The sequence below is a fragment of the Sorex araneus genome, chromosome X (assembly GCF_027595985.1).
Source record: "Sorex araneus isolate mSorAra2 chromosome X, mSorAra2.pri, whole genome shotgun sequence".
NCBI lineage: Eukaryota > Metazoa > Chordata > Mammalia > Eulipotyphla > Soricidae > Sorex > Sorex araneus.
Genome location: NC_073313.1, coordinates 85,755,558 through 85,778,986, shown reverse-complemented (window position 1 = coordinate 85,778,986; position 23,429 = coordinate 85,755,558). Strand labels below are relative to the sequence as shown.

General features: G+C 39.1%; 1 protein-coding gene across 1 annotated transcript in view; it reads right to left on the bottom strand.

The window, feature by feature from the left end:
* Positions 1–23,429, bottom strand: part of ENOX2 (ecto-NOX disulfide-thiol exchanger 2) — a 380,924-nt gene that overhangs the window by 88,639 nt on the left and 268,856 nt on the right. Inside the window, 2 exon segments of the mRNA XM_055122744.1 lie at positions 5,804–6,010; positions 17,786–17,941. Coding sequence (XP_054978719.1) covers positions 5,804–6,010; positions 17,786–17,941 — 363 coding nt within the window.

Below are 23,429 nucleotides of genomic sequence, written 5' to 3'. Positions count from 1 at the left end.
GAGTGCTCTCGCCCCTCGGCGTGCTTTAGTTTTTTACATCCATGTGGGGGAAGGGAGTTGCGGGCTGAATGAGGGCTAGAGACTGAGCACAGTGGCCACTCAACACCTTTATTGCAAACCACAACAGCTAATTAGAGAGAGAGAGAGAGAACAGAAGGGAATGCCCTGCCACAGTGGCAGGGCGGGGTGGGGGGAGATGGGATCGGGGAGGGTGGGAGGGATGCTGGGTTTACTGGTGGTGGAGAATGGGCACTGGTGAAGGGATGGGTTTCCGAACTTTGTATGAGGGAAGCATAAGCACAAAAGTGTATAAATCTGTAAATGTGCCCTCATGGTGATTCACGAATTAAAAATAAATAAATTAATTTAAAAAAAAGACAATTTAACACAGTACTGGTGGTGAGCTGTAGGTCAACTTATAAAAGTCTAATATATGCCTAATTGGAGCCCTGACTGTAGAAAGGGAAGTGAACAGAAACAAAATGTTTGAAGAACTAGAGTAGAAAAAATTTGAAAAAAGCTCAGAGATCTAAGAAGATCAAAAAAACTTCAAAGAAACATGAAATTAGAGTGTGCATCATAGTCAAGCTGCTCAGCATCAGAATAAAAGAATATATTTTAAGTGACAGAGACAAAAGACACATTATGTACAAGGAATACAGAAGATAACAATAACATATTTCTTACTGGAGACAATGAAAAGCAGGTGGTACAGTCACATCTGAAAAAAAAATACCTGTCAACCCAAACTTCTATACCCAGAGAACGCATTTTTTATAAAGAAAGGCAAAATAAACAATTTTGATGCATAGGCTGAAAAAATTCATCAGGAGCAGATTTGCATTACAAAAAATGTTAAAGGAAATTCAAGCACTGGAAAAATGCTACCAAAGTCTATCTATACTGAAGGGGAGACCATACATGGTGTATAATTTACATGAAAGTCTAGAAAATATACACTTACTTGACACAGAACAGATCAATGTTTGTACAGGAAGGAAGTAAGCAGGGAGAGAAGTGAAATATTACAAAAGGGGATAAGAAAGCTTTTTCAGGTGATGAACATACTCATTATTTTGACTGTGAGTGTATCACAGCATATGTGTGTGCCAAATAATATGAGTTGCATTTTTGAAGTGCATAAATTTCACTGCAGGTAAGTTATACCCCAATAAAGAAAGCTGTTTTAAGAATGAAGCCCAATAATACTAAAACTGCGATACATATTTTAGGAAAAGAATAAATAACTTTCATAAGCAAACATTGCAAGGGACCTTAACAGTTTAAAATGTACTTTCATGTTATTTGATCATCCAACTTATTGGAAAAATGGGGCTACTAAGAATGATCTTGCATTATTCTCCCAGGATCTTGAAGAGGATCAAATAACAGACAAGAAAGCTCTGTGTAAATATATGAAAGATGCTGTTATGTGATAGCATGGTCTCCGATGCTCAACTCGACCTCCCAAGAGTATTCCAATTCTAATAGGAGAGAAAATAAAAGATCATTTTGATATTGTTCTCCCTTTTTTCTAAGGTATTTTTGCTAGTTTTAACTTTTGTCTTTTACAATGTGAACTTTCAGGCTGTAGGTTCAACTTCAGAAAAATTCAGTTGTTTTCACATCACTGACTGCAATCCTATTTCCTTTGGTATCTATGAGAATGTTTCCAGGGCAGTGGTTTTTAGCAGAGTTTACTTCAGTGATGTTTAGATGGATGCCTCCCAGGCTGCATTGTTTGTTTTCGGGCTTCCAATTCCTTATTAAAATACTTTATTGCAGAATGCTCTATTATCATTACTAAGTGTTGTTGAGTCTTCAGAAATTAGATTTTACAGAACTTAACAAATGTGATAAGACTATTCTATATCTGTTGCCTCCCCTTCCTTGTGTTACCATCCTACTTTTTCAACCCCCTACCCCCACCCCACTACCTTTTCCATGGCTTACTGCACTGGGTTTCTAAATGACTTCCTCTTTCTTGTCCATACTCTAATCCATTTTTACAGAGACCTCTTGGTTAATCTTTCAGGGCAATTATCTTCCTTACTTAGAAATTTCTTCAACAGTTCTTCATTACCTGAGGACTAAAACCCCAACCATTGTGCCTTTATGAAAGTGTGCTTATGGGGAATATTGTCTGCCATGGGGGCAGGAGGAGGGTGGGTAAGGGGGGGGTAGGCCGGGGATATTGGTGGTGGGGAATGTGCACTGGTGGAGGGATGGGTATTTGATCATTGTGTGATTGTAAGCCAAACATGAAAGCGTGTAACTATCTCACGATGATTCAATAAAATTAAAAAAGAAAGTGAACTTTCATAACACTTCTCCTATGGCACTAGTAACCTTCAATCATTTAAAAACAATTTTATCAAAGTTATATAGATTGGATCATGAGAAACTATTCAGTTTGCAATACTAGTGTTTTCTTTCATATCAATGGCTGGCAGGCCCAAAGCCTCCTGCCCTAGCCCCTTTCCCCCATCACTGCTCCCATCCTCTTCACCTAATTAATTTTTATTTGATTATATGTTTTCATTGACAGGATCTGGCTTCACATGTCTGTTAAGTGTGAAAATGTCATAACTCTTAACCATGAAAGGTCCAGTGTCATCCCCAAACCAAGAATACCATTCTGCTCATTCCTTCCTCACTTCCCAATTCCCCTGGTAACCAGCAGTTTCGAGAATCTAGAAGTTAGCTTTGTTGTCTTTTCTTCTTCTTTTTTTTCCTTCTTTTTGGGCCACACCCGGCAATGCACAGGGGTTACTCCTGGCTTTGCACTCAGGAATTACTCCTGGTAGTGCTCCGGGGACAATATGGGATGCTGGGAATCAAACCTGGGTTGGCTGCATGCAAGGCAAACACTCTATCCACTGTGTTATGGCTTCAGCCCCTATTGTTTCTTCTAAGTTTGTTTTAGCAACTCATAATCTACACGTTACTATTAGAAATGTGTCCTGAGCAATGCCTGGCACTTAATGCCCATTAAATGAATGACTACATATCAGGCCCAAGTTCATTAAGGGGAAGAAGTACATTTTATTCATTTTCTGTTGTGCACAGCATTTAACACAAAAGCATACACAAAAGAATTGTCCAAAAGTGAAAGATCTTTCCACCATAAAATATCTAGCCCTTAGCCCTACTTCTTCCAAACCATTGATGTTAGGCAATGAAGTAGCTAATTGCTTTATGACCTTCCCAGTTACCCCATCTTCTGTCCCTGGGTATCTTGGCCCATTTTCCATAAAGAATAATACCATTTTAAAATAAGCAAAGGATCAGCTATTTATCTTGAAACCAATACGAAAGAAAAAGAGCTTCACTTTTTAGTATTCAATAGACAGCATTTCAATTACAACTCATTTTCTCGAAGCCTTGATAAGTTTTATGTTAGACTATTACCATATGTGGCAGTTTAATCTCCTGGTAACCACCCTTGTCCATACATACCCCTCAGTCTATCCTTTACAAAGAAATGATATATCTAAAATGTAAATTATATTATGTCGCTCTACTGCTTAAACTTTTCTACTGGCTGTTTCCTTATTCTGGCTACTATACTAAGCACTGCAATAAACATGGGCATGCACATATCTTTTCAAATTAATATCCTTTATATTTTGGGGATTGACACCAAAAAGTAGAATCACTGGATCAAAGTTCTATTGTTACTTTCTTGAGGAATCTCTATACCACTTATTATTTCATTTTTATTATTTTGGTTTTTGGGGTCATAACTGGTGATGCTCAGGGGTTACTTCTGGCTCTGCACTCAGGAATTACTCCTGGTGGGACGCAGGGGCCCATATGGGATGCCAAGGATCAAACCCGGGTCATTAGCATGCAAGGGAGACGCCCTATCTGCTGTACTATTGCTCTGGCCCTACCATCTTGTTTAAAGAATGGAATACACAAGGGAAGAAGTCATAAGAAATCTTGCAGTTCACTACAGCGTGGATGGAAGTGGAGGATTGCATGGTAGGCTAAAGAAGCCAAAGGGAAGACAGATACCAGATGATCTTACTCTCTGTGGTATATAGAAAAACAAACCAAGGGCCTAGATAGCACTGCAAATGACAAACATTTGGAATTATGAAACTCATATTACCAAGAAGGAGGGGTGAGGGGAGAAGGAAGAGCTGGACTACAGGAGACATACAGACCATGAATGAGGGTCTTGGGCACTTTGGTGATGGTGAAGTGCAGTGACTGTGTACATCAGTACTAAGAATGTTAACACTATGGTAACCATGTTACCCAGGCTATAATAAAATCAATTGTTGTAGAGGTGGGTAAGATGCTTGCCTTGTACTCACACTACCTGGAATCGATTCCTGGCACACATATGGTCCCCTGAGCCATGCCAGGAGTGATCCCTGAGTTCTGATTCAGGAGAAAGGACTGAGCAGCTCTGAGAATGGCCCCAACCTCCTCCCCCAATATCATTTATTTAAAAACTTTTCTAATGTTGCCCATTTCACACACAATAATATACCTACCATCACAGACCATCATAGAATTTTAAGTCCAATGTACTTTGGGATGCTTACCTCTCAGACTTTAATTCTACTCACTTGACTCTCTTCCTTTTCCTTTTTGTTTTTTAAGCTACACCCAGGCTGTGTTCAGGGCTTATTTATGGCTCTGTGTGCAGAGATCTCTCCTGACATGCTTGGGGACGGAAACCATGTCAGCCACATGCAAGGGAAGTTGTTGGAATATCTCTCTGGCCTTTTGTTTATCTACTATGTTTCAGTCATGCTAACCTTCTCTGCTTGGAGCATGCCAGGTCCATTTTCATTTTTAGGCTCTTTGACATTATGTTCCTTATATTGGACTGCTTTCTCTCCTGATGTTCACAGGTATATCCCTTTCGTATTCAAGTCTCAATTTAAATGTTGAGAATAATTCCTATTCTAACAACCCTTGGCATATAGCCGTTTTTATCTTTTTCACAGAATTTATCATATTACTATTACCTGACTATGGTACTTATTTGGATTGCCCACATACCATATTTTTCCATCTCCAGAATATAATATCACTGATGGCAGGTCTTTGCTGCGTTCTCAGCAATGAGCATTCCGCCTATCTCTCAATACGTATTTGGTAACTGACTACCAGAGCTACTTCTGTACACGATTTTAATGAAAGATTACATGTTAGATGTGATGGTTTCAGAATGAAAACGGACTCCTTGCCCCTAAGCTTTTCACACTCTCGAATAGAGACAGATATGAAAACAGACAGCTCTAGCATGGTGTTATAGGTATCATGTTTCGAGGAAGTACTAGGTGCTATAGAAACACTAGAAAGAAGAGACTCCCCGAAAAACTTGGGGCTTAATGGGAGAGGATTCAGAGAAACCTTTTCAAAAGAGACCATGTTGAACCAGAGCTTTAGGCTATGATGGAAATGTGTGTAAGGTGGGTGGGTGTGAAAAAGGTAATTCCGATTAGAGGAAAAGGTTAAAGAAACACCAAAGAACATTCAAAGAACTATAATTAGTTCAGTCTGATAGGGAGATAGTGTGTAAAAGGAAGACTTGGAGATGACACTGATAGACAGATAAACAAGGTCTTTAGTTGCTACAAGTAAGGAGTTGGAGAGTGGTCTCATAGGCAATGAGAATGACTGGAGAACTGTAAAGGAAGAAATTGAGTGGTAACATACATTTCCTCTCTGAAGGTAAAAACTCATACCACTGAACCCAAAGTGCCAGAGATGCACATACAATGATTCCTGTCATCAGCATTGTGCCTGGTTGACATGGTCCATAAAACTGAACACCTACCGGACAGATAAAGGGCTTTATCCACCATGTACTCCTCAGCAAAACGAATGTGACAAAAGTTCTTTTTGCTCTTCCGGATAGCGATGATTTCCCCACACTGTTCAAACATTTCCACGATGATCTGCTCAGTCCCATTTTCAGGCAGGCCACCTACAAATACTGTTTTGCATCCTGGTGGTCTTTCTCGGGTTGCTGGAGGTGGAAGATCTAAGTAATCACAAAAACATTTGAAATTAAAATGTTTGCTTGGGAGAGACCTCCTAAAATCTAACATACTCCAGGGGTATTTTACTATCCCCATGAGACTTTTACCCAAGAGTGCCAGAAGCATTACATTTCAACAACGCTCACCTCTTTGCTCTACACCAAACTGGAAACACAAACCTGAAAATAATTTTATTGAATAGTTCGGTGATTATGATGTCTACAGGTCTATGGGTTATATAAAGACCCAGGCACACTTATCAATCTCAGAAGTCTTTAATTTTCTTCTTTTATTTTTTTTCCTGTGGAAACTCAGCTCTGCCCAGTTTTCAGTCATTTTTATTAAGAAGACAAGGCAAAGGGGGATTGGTTAATCTGACTCAATAAAAATTCAGGAATTCTTTGAACCAGAGGTCCTGAGAGAAGGTTTCCTTGAATTAAGTTTGTAGTGGGTTATATTCTCTCTGTTCATGCTTAGTGAAGAAGTTTTTTAAGATTAATTTGACAATGATGGAGTGAATCTTTATAAAATCATTTCTAGCTCTCTGGATGATTTGGTTGACAAAGTCAGCTAGAACACAAACATCTCTTTTAGATTTTTTGACACCAGTGAGCCCTTCCTCAAATTCTTTTCTATAGATAGAGTTGAGGTCCAGAGCCAATCTTTCAAAATTTAGAAGGAATTATGAAAGGCAGCAGAGACAGTAATCTCATCTGGGAAATCATTAACTAAAGTGAGATAAATTTGGGTATAGAGAGTCATTAAAAAATCTACTTAATGAGATGATTCTCCTGCTGCTTAAAATATGCTTTCTATACTTAAAGTTTCTCTCTGCCAGCTTCTTGTTGCTATTGATCTGTTTCAAAGCATTTTCTAAGAAAAAAAAACTATAGTTTGTAGCCGAACAATACAAAACTCGATGGTCTAGGATTTTTCCAGTGTTGGTTTTGTATCTGTAAGGATTTATTTTGTGTAATCCATTCTTCCCATTCAGCTCTTTAACAATTATTCTCCCAGCTGCAGATTTGGATAGCTCAACAACCAGTGATTACAGCTCACGCACAAAAATAAATGTGTCTCACTTGTAGTTTAGGCCAAGACCCCCACCTGACTCTCATCCAAGTTGGCAAGCAGATGATTCGGGAGCTTCCTTGGATACCAGCATCTGTAGTTTCCTTACTTTAACTGCCACTATTTGTCATCAGTGTGACTCAAAATAATCAGTTTCTTCTGATGCTGTCATTGACTCTTATTTAGTCAATAAAAGGGGTAAAGAGTGTAAGGAAACTTATGAAGTTTCTGTTATTTTTTAAAAAGTAACAATTTCACACATTTATTGTCTTGTTTTTGGTTCCATATGAGAAGTTTAAAGGGAGAAGAAGATAATAAAGTATGTTTCACCTGAAACGTCTCTCAGTAATGACTACTGGGAAGTTCATTGTTTTAGTTAAAAAGTGGAAAATCAGGTCCAGAATCACTTGAGACATATGCTTCTGAGTCTTTAAGAATTGGAAAGAATCTTAGAGATTACACTTCTAGAGATTAGCAACTCTGCCAGCACACTAGAATCAACTTGGAAATCAAAGAAACAAATAAACCATGCCTGGTTCCCACTCCTATGAGTTTGATTGAATTAATTTGGGGTAAAACCTGTGTATTAGTTTTCAAAGTCTCTCAGGAAATGCTCATGTGTAGCTAAGATTTAAAACCACTGACTTGATCTAAAAGTCATATTACAGGAAAACCAACTTGGAACAGGCTAACCTAGGTTTAAACATTAACTTAATAACTCTATGGACAAATTATGTAACCTCTGAAACCTTCATTTTCATCTGTAAAATACAGATACAGTACCCTGTAAGTGTTATCATGGGATAATCCATAAAATATCATCTCTAATGCATGTGTTCTAATGACAGATTTCCAATGAATAGTAGCCATCCATAAGAATGGAAAGTTTTGTTATTTATATAAATAATTATTTACCATTACAGAGCTCAGCTTTTGTTTCCCTCCACAACTTTTTATTGGGGCATATGATTTATAATACTGTTAATGACAGAGTTTCACACACATAATAGCCTATTTGAATCACTGTGAGATACACAGTTACAAATTTGTTTATGATTGGGTTTCAGTCATAAGATGCTTCAATATCCATCCGTTCACCAGTGTACATTTCCCACCACCAATGTTTCTAGTTTCCCCCCTGCCACCACCTCCATGTCCTATTCTCGCCCGAGTCTGCCTTCATGGTATGCACTCTCTCTCTCCTCTCCCCCCTACTTTCTGGGCATTATGGTTTGCAATATAGGTACTGAGAGGTTATCATGTATATCCTTTTACCTACTCTTTTTTTTTTTTTGCTTTTTGGGTCACACCCGGCAATGCACAGGGGCTACTCCTGGCTCTGCACTCAGGAATCACCCCTGGCGGTGCTCGGGGGGCTGTATGGGATGCTGGGAATCAAACCCAAGTTGGCCACATGCAAGGCAAACACCCTACCTTCTGTGCTATCACCCCAGTCCCCCTTTTACCTACTCTTAGCACTCAGTTCTTCTTCCAGAGTGATCATCTCCAACTATCTTTGCATTCAATATTCTAATACCACCACCAATCTAGTGTCAGCTTTCTCCAACTAATGTTCTAGGGTCCCCTCCTCTATGCACCCCACCTTTGTAAGCTTAGTTCTGTAGGCGATTTCTCAAGTTCTGCTGCTTTTGGCCATTTGTAATTCCCTTATTAAGTTTCATTACATCCCATATGAGAGATAATTTTGCATTTGTCTCTCTCCTTCTGACTGCCTTCACTAAGCATAATACTTTCAAGTTCCATCCACATAGCAGCAAATTGCATGATTTCATCTTTTCTTATATCAGGGTAGAAGTCCATTGTGCATATATATATGTATATACATCTATATCACAATTTCATAAACACTCATCTGTTCTTAGGTACTTGGGTTGTTTCCAAATCGGGGCTATTGTGGATAGCACTGCAATGAATATAGGAGAACAAATGCCTTTGTGAAATAGTGTTTTGAGGCCATGGAGGTAAATGCCAAAAAGTGGAACTGCTGGAACCCCAGTTTTTATTTTTTTATTTTTTTTAGACTTCAAATAACTATTTATTTGATGTCTGATTTAACTGAGTTGATTGGTGTCCAATTGAATACAATTGCCAATTAAAAATTAAAATTAAACTCGAGAGAGAGGATCAGCATATTTCTGAAACAAAGAGTTTCTTAATGGTTCCAGATTTATATTTGCAGTTAGCACCAATAACTTAACAACCTTATAAAGAACCAGAAACAAAAGATAAAACCACAAATAGCCAAACAAAAATATCTTTGGCAGGAGAAAAAGTTTATAAACAAAATTCAGTATCAGCTTTAGGGGTGGATTTCTGAAAAAGATGAGATTACAAAAGGTAATCTGTTAGGACATAGCCCATAAACTCACAAGCAACTCTCAAAAAGATAAAAAGGTGAGGAACTAAGAGTGTCACTGCTTTCCCAGTGGATCTAGAACTTTTGCTGGCCTCACCGAGCAGATCCACTCCCTGGACCAGAGAAGCTGAACTTTGCTCTGAACATCAGTGTTTGTTTTTTTAAATATCACATTATTTATTTAAGTACAAACTGTGTTTTTGTTTCCTCCCATCAATACCCCGATGGCCCTTTAGGTATATTTATCCTTCTAGAGTGTCTTCTCTTTCTCATCTCTGGCTGACTTCGAAAACATGTGTCTTCAGCACCCCCATGCAGGCCATTGTTCATCTTGATTCTTTTTTTTTTCTTTTTGGGTCACACCTGGCGGTGCACAGGGGTTACTCCTGGCTCTGCATTCAGGAATCACTCCCTGTCGGTGCTCAGGGGACCATATGGGATGCTGGGAATCGAACCCGGGTCGGCCGCGTGCAAGGCAAACGCCCTACCCGCTGTACTATCGCTCCAGCCCCTCTTTTTTTTTAATTTTTATTTTTTTTAAAATTTTATCACCATGTGGAAAGCTACAGAGTTCTCAGGTTTATGTCTCAGTTATACCGTATTCAAACACCATCCCTTCACCAGTGCCCATATTCCACCACCAAAATCCCGGGTATACTCCCCGCCCCCCACCCCAACTGTATAACTGATGAATTTCAATTTATTTTCTCTTCACCTTGATTACGTTCCATATTTCAACACAAAACTCACTATTGTTGTGGGAGTTATATCCCCAAACAAGATAACCCTAATAAGGAGGCAATTGATAATTAGTTTTCATTAAAAGATTGTATGTTTTCAGGTTTTAGAAAAGGTCGCGCGGATGTGTCCCAGTCCCGAATCCTGGAGCCGTGTTAGCTGCTGCTCAGTGTCGCCAGGGTTCCATCTGGAGAAGGTGTGCTGGCGGCACCTCCTCCTTCCAGCCCCCCGGTGTTGCTGGCCCCGATTCTGGAACCCCAGTTTTTAAATGACCAATCTGGGATTTCTAGAATCCAAGTCTAGAGTAGAGAGACACGGCTCTCTAAACTCCAGCTCTTTGTTTTATATAGCTCTTTAGATAAGGCTTGGTTTGGGAAGAACTCACTCTGATAGGGTGAGGAAAGTACAGCTGCAAAATTACATATATTAGATATAGTTTTGGCACTGGAACACACTCCATCCATCCACTGACTATAGAGTTTAAGAACACTCAAGAGCATCCATATAATTTAGATGCATATTTTCAAATCAATGTACTCTACATAGCTGTTTTAGAATAAAAAACTTTTTAAAGTTTACCATTTAAAGGAATCCAATAGTAAATAATCTTTCTATAAAGCAAAGAATAATCTTTTTCATATTATTTGAGTGTGTTTAGTTAGGTCTACCTCTAGGTCCATTGAGATACTGTACAGAGTGTCAGGGAACTGCTACATTTACACACAACATTGAAGACACAAAGGCTCTTTTCCCTCACCATGTTCGTGAATTTTATCTTATTTTACTATTATTGGGGGTGTTGTTGGGCCACAACTAGTAGTGTTTATGGTTTACTCCTGGCTTTACACTCAGGGACCACTCCTGGTGGACTTAGGGGACCATATGGGATGCCAGGGATCAAATCTGGGTAGGCAGTGTACAAGGCAAATACCCCACCCACTGTACTGTCACTCTGGCACCCTGGGTTTTAGGAATTCTGTAATGAAGTCATCACCCTGTTTAGATGCTGTGGCTGTTTTGTGGTGACTGCTTAATATAAAGGTCACTAAGGGCGGTGTCAAGAATGCTGGGGATTTATTTATTTTTCCTTGAGTAAGCTGAAAAAGCCTCTTGGATAGCATTTTCTGAGATTCAGATGCATGCCACGAAACCAGATAATAGGCCGCACTCTCTCCATTAGTGGATAGGATTCAGTACTTAACTAACAAATCAAATCACTTTGTTGTTTGGATGTGATTTTTTTTTTTGCTTTTTGGGTCACACCCAGCAATGCACAGGGGTCACTCCTGGCTCATGCACTCAGGAATCACCCCTGGTGGTGCTCAGGGGACCATATGGGATGCTGGGATTTGAACTCGGGTCGGCGCATGCAAGGCCAACGCCCTACTCATTGTGCTATCACTCTAGCCCCCTGGACATGATTTTTAATCCTACTTAAATACAGTGATCAGAGTGTAGCAAAGATTACTCCACAGGAGAGCAGATTCAAAGGCTACCTATATTAAGTACGTAATGTGCTAAGCTCTTGTAACACCCCAATTTCCACTCCAGTTGGAGAGGAAGACAATTTCCATGTGAAATGATTCAAGACAACTGGGAGTATTAACAACTCTAATCTTTGGTGATGGAAAAGGAGGAGCTTCTCACTATCCTAAATAACCAAATACCCATTCTGGGCATCTGTGCGGGGGCAATCAGCAGTAATCGTTATTGCTGATCTTCGGGAAGCAGGAAACAACACTGGGGCCTATTTTATAAACTACATGCATCTTGTATTTTTTGGAGGGCCATACCTGATCACTCCTGGTGGACACTGGGGACCATATGGGTTATTGGGCTCAAAGCCAGGTCAGCTCCATGCAAGGCAAGAACTTTTACCTGCTGTACTATTATCGCTCTGGCCCTAAATCTTTGTTTTTAATGAAGTGTCACATATCACTCAAGTAGTTTTTCCAGAATTTACATACTTGCAATGACTTTGAGTTGATTTTACTAGACAGTTCAAGATTGAATGCCCTCTAGACAATCAGCACGGGTTAGATGTATTTTAATGTAATTCCAAATGATTGGAAATAATCAGAAGGCTGGTGAATCTTAATTCTCAATACCCACTTTCTCTAATTTTCTTTACTGAATCAGACGTAGGAGCAAAAAATGATATCTGTCTGCTTTGAGATGGTAAAATTGGGAAAAATACCTCTTTTTATAGTTCCTAGGTGCTTTCTTTTGTGTCTGGGCACAAATGCAGATAATATGCTACCATTTATTCCACTATCCTCACTGTTATTTCATAGTAAATTCAATAGGAAACCTCTCTATACAGATGTCTATCAGATGAAGTGAACAATCTTAGTAAAGCTGACTTATTGGAAAGATGGTATTATCTCTTTTTAGTAACTGAGAAGTGTTACTTGGGAACAAAGAAAATCTCTGATAGCCACTGTGAAGAAAAGTATTCCGGAGACCGTATTTTTGCCATATCTCCGAGTCCTGGAAATCAGCAGCTATCAGGACAACGGGTAGTCAGTTACCATTTATCTTTAGGAGACTGATTCATAGTCTGTTTCAATTTACAATGGTCAACTGAATTTTGAGAAAAGAACAGATTTTTCTTAGTCTAGATCAAGAGGTTAAGTCATTCAAGGTCTCATGGCTATTTTGTGTGGAGATCTGGGATAGGAAAAACAGATCCATGTTTCCTCAAAGCCTAGACATTTGACCATATTGCTTGCCTTAGTGAAGGTATAAAGCTCTATGTGCTACCTACTTTTGAGAGTTTTTAGCTTCTTTGAACAATTATTGTGGTAGATATATTTTAAAATACAAAAATAATAATTTAGAGCTTGATGAAGCCTTAGAATTATCTAGCCTAATCTAGTTGAAAGTCATTAGCATTTGGTAGAATTACCCTATAATCTCTTGGTTCACTCACTCTCTTTGCATCTGTTTATCCCTTCATCATTCAACAAATGCATACTGCATAGCTCTTGTTTGTCAGACACTTTTCTAAGTGTGGAGGACACATCACTGAACATAACAGACAAAAATTCCTGTCTTGTAGGATGGTATTCTGTTAAGTACATAGTTTAGTAGAAGGTAATAAATGGTGGTAAAAATAGGAAGTATCGGATTGAAGTACACCAGATAGATTACACTTTTATGTAGGTTGCCAGGGTCATGAATAAAGAGACATTTGAACAAAGCTTTGAAAGAGATAAGGAAGTTAGTCATGCAGATATTTAGATGAAGAGTATTCCAGAGATAGTGGAGAATTAATGCAAAGGCCAATGACAGAAGAGGGCCTGGAGTGTTAACAGAATAGCAAGGAGGTCAATGTGACCAGAATAGTGAGTGATGGGGAGAGGTGCATGAGACAAACTCAAAGAGACAATATCGGAGAGGAAAGACTGATCATAAAGGGCTTTCTATGCCATTAAAAGGATGGCCTTTACTGTGAGTAAAATAGCACTCAGTAAAGAGTTTGGAGTGGAAGAATGACACGATTTCACTTAAATTTTAAAAAGAATGACCTGCTAGGTCTGTTGAGACAAAACCACCAGGGGAAAAGGTAAAAGAGGAAGACAAATTAGAATTTTATTTTACTAGTTTAGAAAATATATCATAGTGGATATAAATTTGATCACAGCAATGGGCATAATTAGATAGATATATATTTGAACGATAGTGCAGTGGGTAGGGCGTTCGCCTTGCACACGGCCTACCCACGTTCGATTCCTCTGCCCCTCTTGGAGAGCACGGCAAGCTACCGAGAGTATCTCGCCCACCTGGCAGAACCTGGCAAGCTACCTGTGGTGTATTCGCTATGCCAAAAACAGTAACAACTCTCACGATGGAGATGTTACTGGTACCCGCTCGAGCAAATCAATGAGCAACAGGATAACAGTGATACAGTGATATATCTAATATAAATCTGAAAGAACTTACTAACACATTAAATGTCGTCTGTGAGAGAAAGAACGAATGCAAGAATGGCCAAGTTTTGACCTAGGTAGCTGAGAGGATGCACTTGCCACTCTCTGAAATGAAAAAGATTACTAGTGCTTACTAGTAGAAAAGGTTACTAAGTACAAAGGGAAAAATATATACTTCAATTTGAATCAGAGTATACACACATATTTTCAGGAAGTTAGATGCGAATTTGGGGTTTAGAGGCAAGGTCAGAGCTAAAAATATATATTGGGCTATCATTGGCACATAGCATTTCCTTCCATAAGATTGCGTGACGTTGTGAAAGTAATGAGTATATAGAAAGAAGAGGTTCAAGAACTGAATCATGGGCCTCTCTAATGATAAGAAATCAGGAAGAACAGAAGGCTACCAACAAAGGAGAAAGAACAGCCAGAGCCGTGGGAGGAAAATCAACAGTGCGGTGTCCTGGCTGTCAGGTGAAGAAAGTAAATCAAATAGGACAGGGTAATCAGTTTCCCCATACATGGCTATTAGGTCACTAGAATTGAGAACTGACCACTGAATTTAATATTGTAAAGTCACAAAACTTCCTGAAAAAGGTATGTCTTGGGGATGGAGAGATAATGTAGCAGGTAGGGTACTTGCCTTGGAAACATAGTGTCCTATATGATCTCTTGGGGACAGATGCCAGGAAGTGCTTTTGCTGGGCTTATTCCTAGTTTTTTGGATGGAAGTCAGAAGGAAAGGGTTAGATACAGAATAATCTTTCTTAGACATGGGTACTAAAGAGGCACAGCAAGGTAGCAACATAGGGCCAAAGGCAACAAGTGGGAAAATTGATCCACACTATTGAGTTGGTGGGGGTGTTTGAGTTGGAGGAGATGAACAGGAGGGATGTTGAGATTCTTGGAAGAGGGAGATGGGTGCACTGGTGATAGGTGTGCTGTTGGAATTATGTATATGAGAAGCCATTATTAACAGTATTGTAAGCCACAGACTCTCAATAAAAAGTAATTAAAAACAAAACAAAAAATTGGATGTTTTGATAGAGGAAGGGGCAAAAGCATAAATAAATCTTTAAGATAAAGAGGAGAAAACTAATGGCTGGAGCGATATTACAGCGGGTAGGAATATGGATTTAGAATTAAAGGACAACAGGAGTCCCAGGACAATTTTAGGTTCTGTATGTATCTCAAGCATATGGATAAAATATTAAGTGGAATAGAGGTGAAGGAAACTATGGGGAAAACAATGTTCTTTTTTATGCCCAGAAAAAATACTTTATTAAAAAGTTATTGGTATCATGATAATAATTGTCATTACCAATAAGTACATTTTATAATAAATCAAGATTTAGAAACAGATTGGAAGGGCAGAGAGCCTAAATTGCAGGACCTTATTGCTGAGAGGGTCTTCAGATAGCACTGAAGTACTCCACTGAGTACAAGGGAACATAACCGAGACAGGCAGAAGGAAGTAGTGGGTTTACCATCAAGGCCTTATCAGAGAGAGTAGGTGGGATGTGGAGAAGATGACGTATTCATTCACACAAAATCCCCATTCTTCCTGTCCACCTTCACTAAGTTTTGGGGCTAGTAACAAATTTGGTACTTTTGCCAGCAGCGAAGCGAACTAAGGCATGTTTCATTATTACTGCTTTCCCCACCAAATTCATCTGAGTTCCCTTTTTTTTTAACAAAATTTAAACTCTACACAGGAAATGGAACACCAGTTTACTTTAAGCTGTGTCAGGAGTGTTATTTTCAAATTCAATTCCAAAGCCAGGTTACTTCCCAGAAGACATCACTTTTCTGGCACTAATTGCCCCGTCAGCATTCTAAACAAAAAGATCAGGAACTAAGGAATTGATTCATGAAGGTAAAAATGTTTCCCTCTCACTCTGTGGCCCTTCCAACTTGAAACTTAAAAGATTATAGGTGGGGAAATAAATTATTTGAGAGATATCTCTTTATTTTACTCTTTCTTTTACAGATTCTCAAAAGTTAGAGCCTACTTAGGCCATATATTTCTACAGGTATTTAAAGACTTCCCAACAAGGTGTTCTCTGTGTGTTAATTTTCAGAAATTTAGAAATCAAGCTCCCTATAAAACAAACGCTTGTACCCAATGTAGGTACAAGATTCTATTCTATTAAATTAGACTTGACGGAGACAATGAGAGGCTAGTTCAGGCCAAATATATGATAAAGTAATGATTTAATTATCAGGGTTTTACCTTTCTATAAATAGAAAATTTTAATACTTGCAATTCATAAAATCAATCACGGCCTTTAAGTTAAAAGGTTATTATAATAGATGGACAGCTTTCTCTAATCCAAATGGATAATATTGGAAAAAAGGGCCAAAATTCATTGCCCAGTTTCAGGGAAATGGAACTAATGGTAAGAAACCAGGATATCACAGCACTGTTCATTTATCTCGACACCAAACACAAATCCAGGAACGGCCATTTGAACTGACAAGACTACTCTCTGTTTCCTAATTATCCTGGGACATGCTAGCTCTTTTTCAGGACAGTCCTCTTGAGATGCTGGTCTCTTAGATTTCTTCCTTAATGGTCTGAAAGCAATATTCTGCTGATCAACAAGTTCAAAGGTGTGAAGAAATAAGATTTTTTTCACTAGCCCAATAGGCCAGGATTGTATCTACAACCAACTCTGATGCTAAAATATCTTGGTCATGAGCAGACTAAAAAATAGAATCTGAATGTTTTCAAGGGCCCGATTCCATGATTAACTGATTCCTATGTAAGGTGAGAGATGAAATGGTTGTTTGAAGTCGCACGTTAACAGTTCATGTTCTTTATGAACCTGTTGGCAAGTTCTCTTAATCTATGGCTGGAACCTCTAAGTCAGTCCCTTAACAAACAAGTCTAATCTCTCAGCATGATCACAGTCACCTCCTAAAATAGGTCACACAGCACCCCTGCATCTGTCACAAAAGCTTTCATAAGAGTTGGGTCATGGAGAGAAGATTCTGGTGATTTAAAGTACATGAAATTCCAATGAGATTGAGAAAAAGTTAAGAGTCAATTATTATTACTGCTATATTTGAACTGAAATATATGTTGATTTATTTTAGTGTAAAGAGAAAGCTATTTGTTACTGATCCAATAACCGATCATTTCCGTGGTAACTGCATTGTCTGAATGGCTGCAAGCAGTGTGACTTAGTCTCAATGTTTCTCTTTACCCTCCACAGTGAGTAGAACTTCACTGCCACCGCCTCTCACATTCCATCAGTTGAACATGGTTGTTTGAGTGATGTGTGAACAACTGACAGCAGTGGAGGAGTATTATATTGAATTTGTATTCTCGTGTACCTCAGAAAGGCTGAGACCTCGCTCTATTTCTGCATATAGGCCAGTTCTGAACAGGACAGACTACAAATGCCAATGCTGAGCAATCTGTATCAGCGCATCTCCTTTAGTACCAACATACTGGAATTCCTTATGAGACTGCTTTAGAAACTATTATTTTTTGTACTACCACCGGCACACAGAAGAGTTTACTGTTCTATGTATAAAACTCGGCCTTGTCAAGTAAAAGGAAAATTTCCTGCTTTCTGTTTTGGAGGTGAGACTTCAATATTCCTAGACACCAAAACACTGGGACTTGAGTGGAAAAAAATGCAGAATCTTACTTGGGTTTGGAGGGAAGAGCGTGCAGCTTTTACAGTGTATGATCTCCTTTACAACAGGCATATCCGGTGGTATTGGTGGTGGCACTATTCCTAAGCCAGGCATCATTGGAGTTATTGGTGGAATTCCTGTCATCATTCCAAGAGCAGGATCAAAATCTACAAAAAGGAAAAGAGATTAACAATGATGCTAGGAAAGGGAAAGTAGAAGCAGACTGTTACTATTAAAGCTTTAAACCCAAGGTCTTTCTATGACAGAGGCAAAATATTTATGTAAACATTATATTAGCGGGGCCGGAGCGATAGCACAGTGGGTAGGGCATTTGCCTTGCACGCGGCCGACCTGGGTTCGATCCCCGGCATCCCATATGGTCCCCCAAGCACCGCCAGGGGTAATTCCTGAGTGCAGAGCCAGGAGTAACCCCTGAGCATCGCTGGGTGTGACCCAAAAAGCAAGAAAAAAACATTATATTAGCATTGTGAAGCTTAATATATTATTGTTGCACATTTCATTTTAGATTGGGATGTTTATTTTCTTGACCAGTGTCTCTTTAAAAAAATTATTTCATTAATTTTTTAATTGAATCACTGAGATACAAAGTTACAAAGCTTTGTATGGTCAGGTTTGAGTCATACAGTGTTCCAACATTCATTGCTCTACCAGTGTACATTTCCCACCACCAATGTCCCCAGTTTTTCTCCTGCCACCCTCCTCCCAGCCTGTCTCCATGATAGGCACTTCCCCCCTCCTCTCTCTCCTTCTCTCTCTCTCTCTCTCACTCTCTCACTTTCTGTCTCTGACCAGTGTCTTCTTTAAGTTTCTAAACCTCATTATGACATCTGAAGCCTTTTGACATGTAACTGTGCCTCGTCTATTGATCTTGCCTTTCAGGTGTTCCTAACATACAGCTTCAGATCCCTTCAGACAAGGCTGCTCACTGTCCTTTATAGCACTTAATATCTCTTTGCAGGGCAGAATGACATTGTAGACCACACATTTTGGAGGATCAGGCAGATCTGCGTCCTACTTCTGCTATTCGTATAGCGGGATGGATTTTTTGAATGTACATTTCCATATTAGCAAAATAGGATTAATGCCACTTAACAAATAAGGAGCTGTGAGGAATAAACAAAAGTGAATTTACTCTGTGCTTTTGTTCAGGTTGCGTTCCCAGTTCGGAATCATTTAAGACTCCCTATAATCTTCCCATCCTTCAAGATGTGCCTATGTCCCAAACTCCCTGAAAATCACTTTTCAGAAAATTCAGGTTCATTCTTAAAGGTCTAAAACCAGTTCTATACCAGTTTCTTTCACTTGATCTTTTTTTTGGCCTTACATATGGCATAGTTTTATTAAAATAAAATTTAAATTACTGATGTTTTAAACATGGTTATAGCACCACAATCAACCCACAAGGCACTTCTGATTCCTCAATATTTCCCATTTTCTTCACATTCACCTGTAATCAACATAACCCAGTCCTTGAGAACCACTAACTTTTCAGAGCCTACAGATTTGCCTTTATTTTTATCTATTTCCTTTAAAACTTGTTTTTTTACTTAGACACTGTGATTTACAATATTGTAAATGATAGGGCTTCACGCATACAATGTTCCAACACCATACCCTCCACCAGAGTGTTGATTTCCCTCAGGATCCCATCCTTAAGCCCTCAAGCCCCCTCCCACTAATTCCCACCATGGTAAATTTAGTTCTGTAGGTCGGTTCACAGATTCTGTTGCTTTGGGTCATTTGTTCATGATTTTTTAAATTTTATTTAGGGGTGTTTCCAAGTTGTGTTTGTGGCCCCAACAAATTCTTTTGTGGGGGGGTCATCAATATACACTCTTAGATTTATCCCAAGTCAGCAACATCACCAGTTTGGTGGCATTATTTCATGTGATACCATGCACAAAACACCACATCTGTGAGATGAGAGTGATTTACATTTCCAGGCAACCCTTCTAGCACAATTACACCCAGAAGATGCACAGAACGAGTTCTGAAATGTCTTAGGGCAGCTATTGATTCCACATGTAGGGTAGAGGATTATAAAGTTCTCCAAATGGGAGAAATCAAGATAGTTATTCTTTCTCTCTTTCACCTGATGGTCCACAGAGGGCAGAGGCTGGTAAGGCTGACTCTGGTCCTACCTCTCCTCAACATTAAAGTGGCCAGTCTGCTGGCAGATGTGGTATGAATGGACTTGTGGGGTAAGGAGCTAGTACAACGTGAATTAGTTTGAATCCCTTTCCAGTGCTAAAGACTGACCAAGGATTCAGTGACTTTACTCAGATAACAGTCGGATTTGGTCAGTCCCTGACACCAGTGAGGAAACTGGAAAATTTCAGGAAAGATGCTTCCTGATGAGAAATGATCATAAATCATAGAGGATTTTCTATGAACTCACGGCAACTGTCTTGTTGGCTCTCTTTGTTGGTTAGTTTTCATTGCTACAAGGGGATTTAAAAATACCAAAGAAGGCATTCCAAAGCACAGCATCCCTCCAGAAGCCTTATCACCTCAAAAAATCTGATGGCATCAGACCATAATCAATAAGGAACATTGAAGACAAGGTCGGCAAAACCCTCCACGACATTGAAGCTACAGGTATCTTCAAAGATGACTTACCACTGACCAGGCAAGTGGAAACAGAGATAAACAAATGGGACTACATTAAACTGAGAAGCTTCTGCACCTCAAAAGATACAGTGATCAGAATACAAAGAAAGTCTACAGAAAGGGAAAGATATTCACCCAATACCCATCTGATAAGGGGTTGATATTAAGGATTTACAAGGCACTGGTTGAACTCCACAAGAAGAAAACAGCCAGAAAATGGGGCGATGAAATGAACAGAAACTTTCTCAAGAAAGAAATCTGAATGGCTAAAAGCCACATGAAAAACTGCTCCTTATCACTAATCATCAGGGAGATACAGATTAAAACAATGAGATACCATCTTACACCACAGAGACTTGTATGCATTCAAAAGAATAAAAGCAACTGGTGTTGGCTCGGATGTGGGGAGAAAGGGACTCTCCTTCACTGCTGGTGGAAATGCCAACTGGTTCAGCCCTTTTGGAAAACAGTATGGACACTTCTCAAAAAATTAGAAATTGAGCTCCCATTTGACTGAGCAATACCACTCCTGGGAATATATCCCGGAGATTCAAAAAAACTCTAGTAAAAGTGACATCTGCACCTATTTGCAGCACTTTTTACAATAGCCAGACTCTGGAAAAAACCTGAGTGCCTGAGAACAGATGACTGGTTAAAGAGACTTTGGTACATCTACACAATGGAATACTATGCAGCTGTTAGAAAAGAGGAAGTCATGAAATTTGCATATAGATGGATCAACATGGAAAGTATATGTTAATTGAAATGAATCAGAAAGAGAGGGACAGACATAGAAAGATGGCACTCATTTGTGGAATATAAATTAACAGAATGGAAGACTAACTAACAAGAATATTAGAGATAAGTACTAGGAGGATTACTCCACAGCTTGGAAACTGGCCTCACATGCTGGGGGGAAAAGCAGCTCAGATAGAGAAGGGACCACTAAGCAAGGGGTGCTAGGTGGGCCCTGCTCAGGATGGGAGATGCGGACTGAAAATAGACTACAGAGTGAGCATGATGCCTACTTAATACCTCTATAGCAAACCATAACACCCAAAAGAGAGAGAGCAGAATGGAATGCCCATGCCACAAATTCGGGGTGGGGTAGAGGGGACAGAGTGGTGTGGGAGGGATGCTGGGACCACTGTTGGTGGAAAATGGGCACTGTGGAGGGATGGGTACTCGATCATTGTATGACTGAAACGCAAGCATGAAAGTTTGTAAGTCTGTAACTTTATCTCATGGTAATTCACTAATAAAAAAATCTGATGGCTCTTCATTTGGTACATATATGTTGATTAGAGTTAGTACTTCTTGATCTATTGTTCCTTTGACTGATAAGTAGTGCCATCCTTGTCTCTGATGATGCTTTAGACTGAATGCTATTTGGTTTGATATAACTAGCTATGCTTTTGGGGGTTACCACTTACTTGTATGATTGTTTTCCATTGTTTTAGTCTGAGCCTATATTTATCCTGTGAACTTACGCATGTCATGTTTCTTATCAGCAGTAGAAACTGTTGCTTCCTAATCCATAGAGCTACTCTATGTCTTTTAATAGGAGAGTTTAGTTCAGTGACATTCAGAGAGATTACTGATATAAAGGGCTGTGATGACATTTTTCTGTGAGGTGTTTAACTAATTTTTGCAATTGGCCATTTGATTTTTGTAGTCAGTCTTTCAGTAATTCTTACAGGGCTGGTTTACTTATAGCAAATGTTCCAGCTCTTGTGTATCTGCAAATGTTTTTTATTACTTTCCTCATATATAAATGAGAGATCTGCAGGATAGTGGACTCTAGGTTGAAAGTTGTTTATTTTTTCCACTCAGTACTTTGACATGTCATTTCATTCTTTCCTTGATTGTATAATTTCATATGGGAAATTGGTTGTGATTCTAATGTTATTTCTCTTGTAGTTGGGGTTTTTCTTTCCCTTTGATGTAATAAATAGCTTGTCTCTGGTTTTTACCTTTTTGATTATCGTGTGTTTTGGTCTTCTATTTGAGTCTATTTTGTTTGGTACATTTTGGGCCTTGTGAATCTGTACAAAAACCTTCCTCCTGAGACTGGGTAAGTTCTGAGTTATTATTTCTTCCACCAGTTATTCTTCGCCTTTCTTTTATTTATTTCCTTCTGGTATTCCTATTACTTAGGGATTACTCCTCTTGCTGTTATCCATTAAGTACCTTACATTATCTTCCATAATTTTACTTATCTTTTCTTTTGCTACTTCATTATTGCTGCTGGCCTGTATTTTGTCATCAAATTCGCTGATACAATTCTCTGCATTCAAAATTTTGTTACTCTGGCCTGCTATTATATCCTTTAGCTTCTTCAATTCCATCTGTATGGATTCTCTCATACTCTGAATTAATTCCTATTTGAGTTGACTGAATTTCTCTTTCTAGTGTTTGCTTATTTGCCACTGCCATTGCACGGAGTGTGATCTGAGGCTTGAGAATATTGATGAACTTGAGGACTTGCCTGCACTTCTGTCTCTCTGTCTATTGTCCTTAGGAGTTTTATGGGTGCTTACAGTGGAGCTCAGCACTCAAATTGTTGATGACCTGAGTACTGATCTGATTTTCTATTTTACACAAAGGGGCTACTGCATATGCTTTTGTTATTCTGACTATTTTCAGTCCCCTGTAATGGTATTTCAGTGGGTCAGACAGGTTCTGACCTAGTTCCTCCTCTCTAGTTACCAGGGCTTTTAAGGGGGTATTCTGGCACTGATTTAAGACTCTATAGTTTTACACCAGCTCTTAAAGTATGTGAGATGGGCGAAATAGAAAAGTTCTGTGGACAATAATATATCCACATGGTTCTGGGTGTCTGTGCAGCAGGAAGAGTGGAAAGAGTTGAATCCTGGGCCCCACTGACGTACCGGAATGGATTTGGAATTGGCCTGAGATAATGTGTTCCTTATGGTAGGGTAGGGAGTGTAGGATAACACTGATTTATCATTTCTGCCTTTCCACAGGGAGTTTAGATTTATTGGGTTACTCTCATCACAGTGC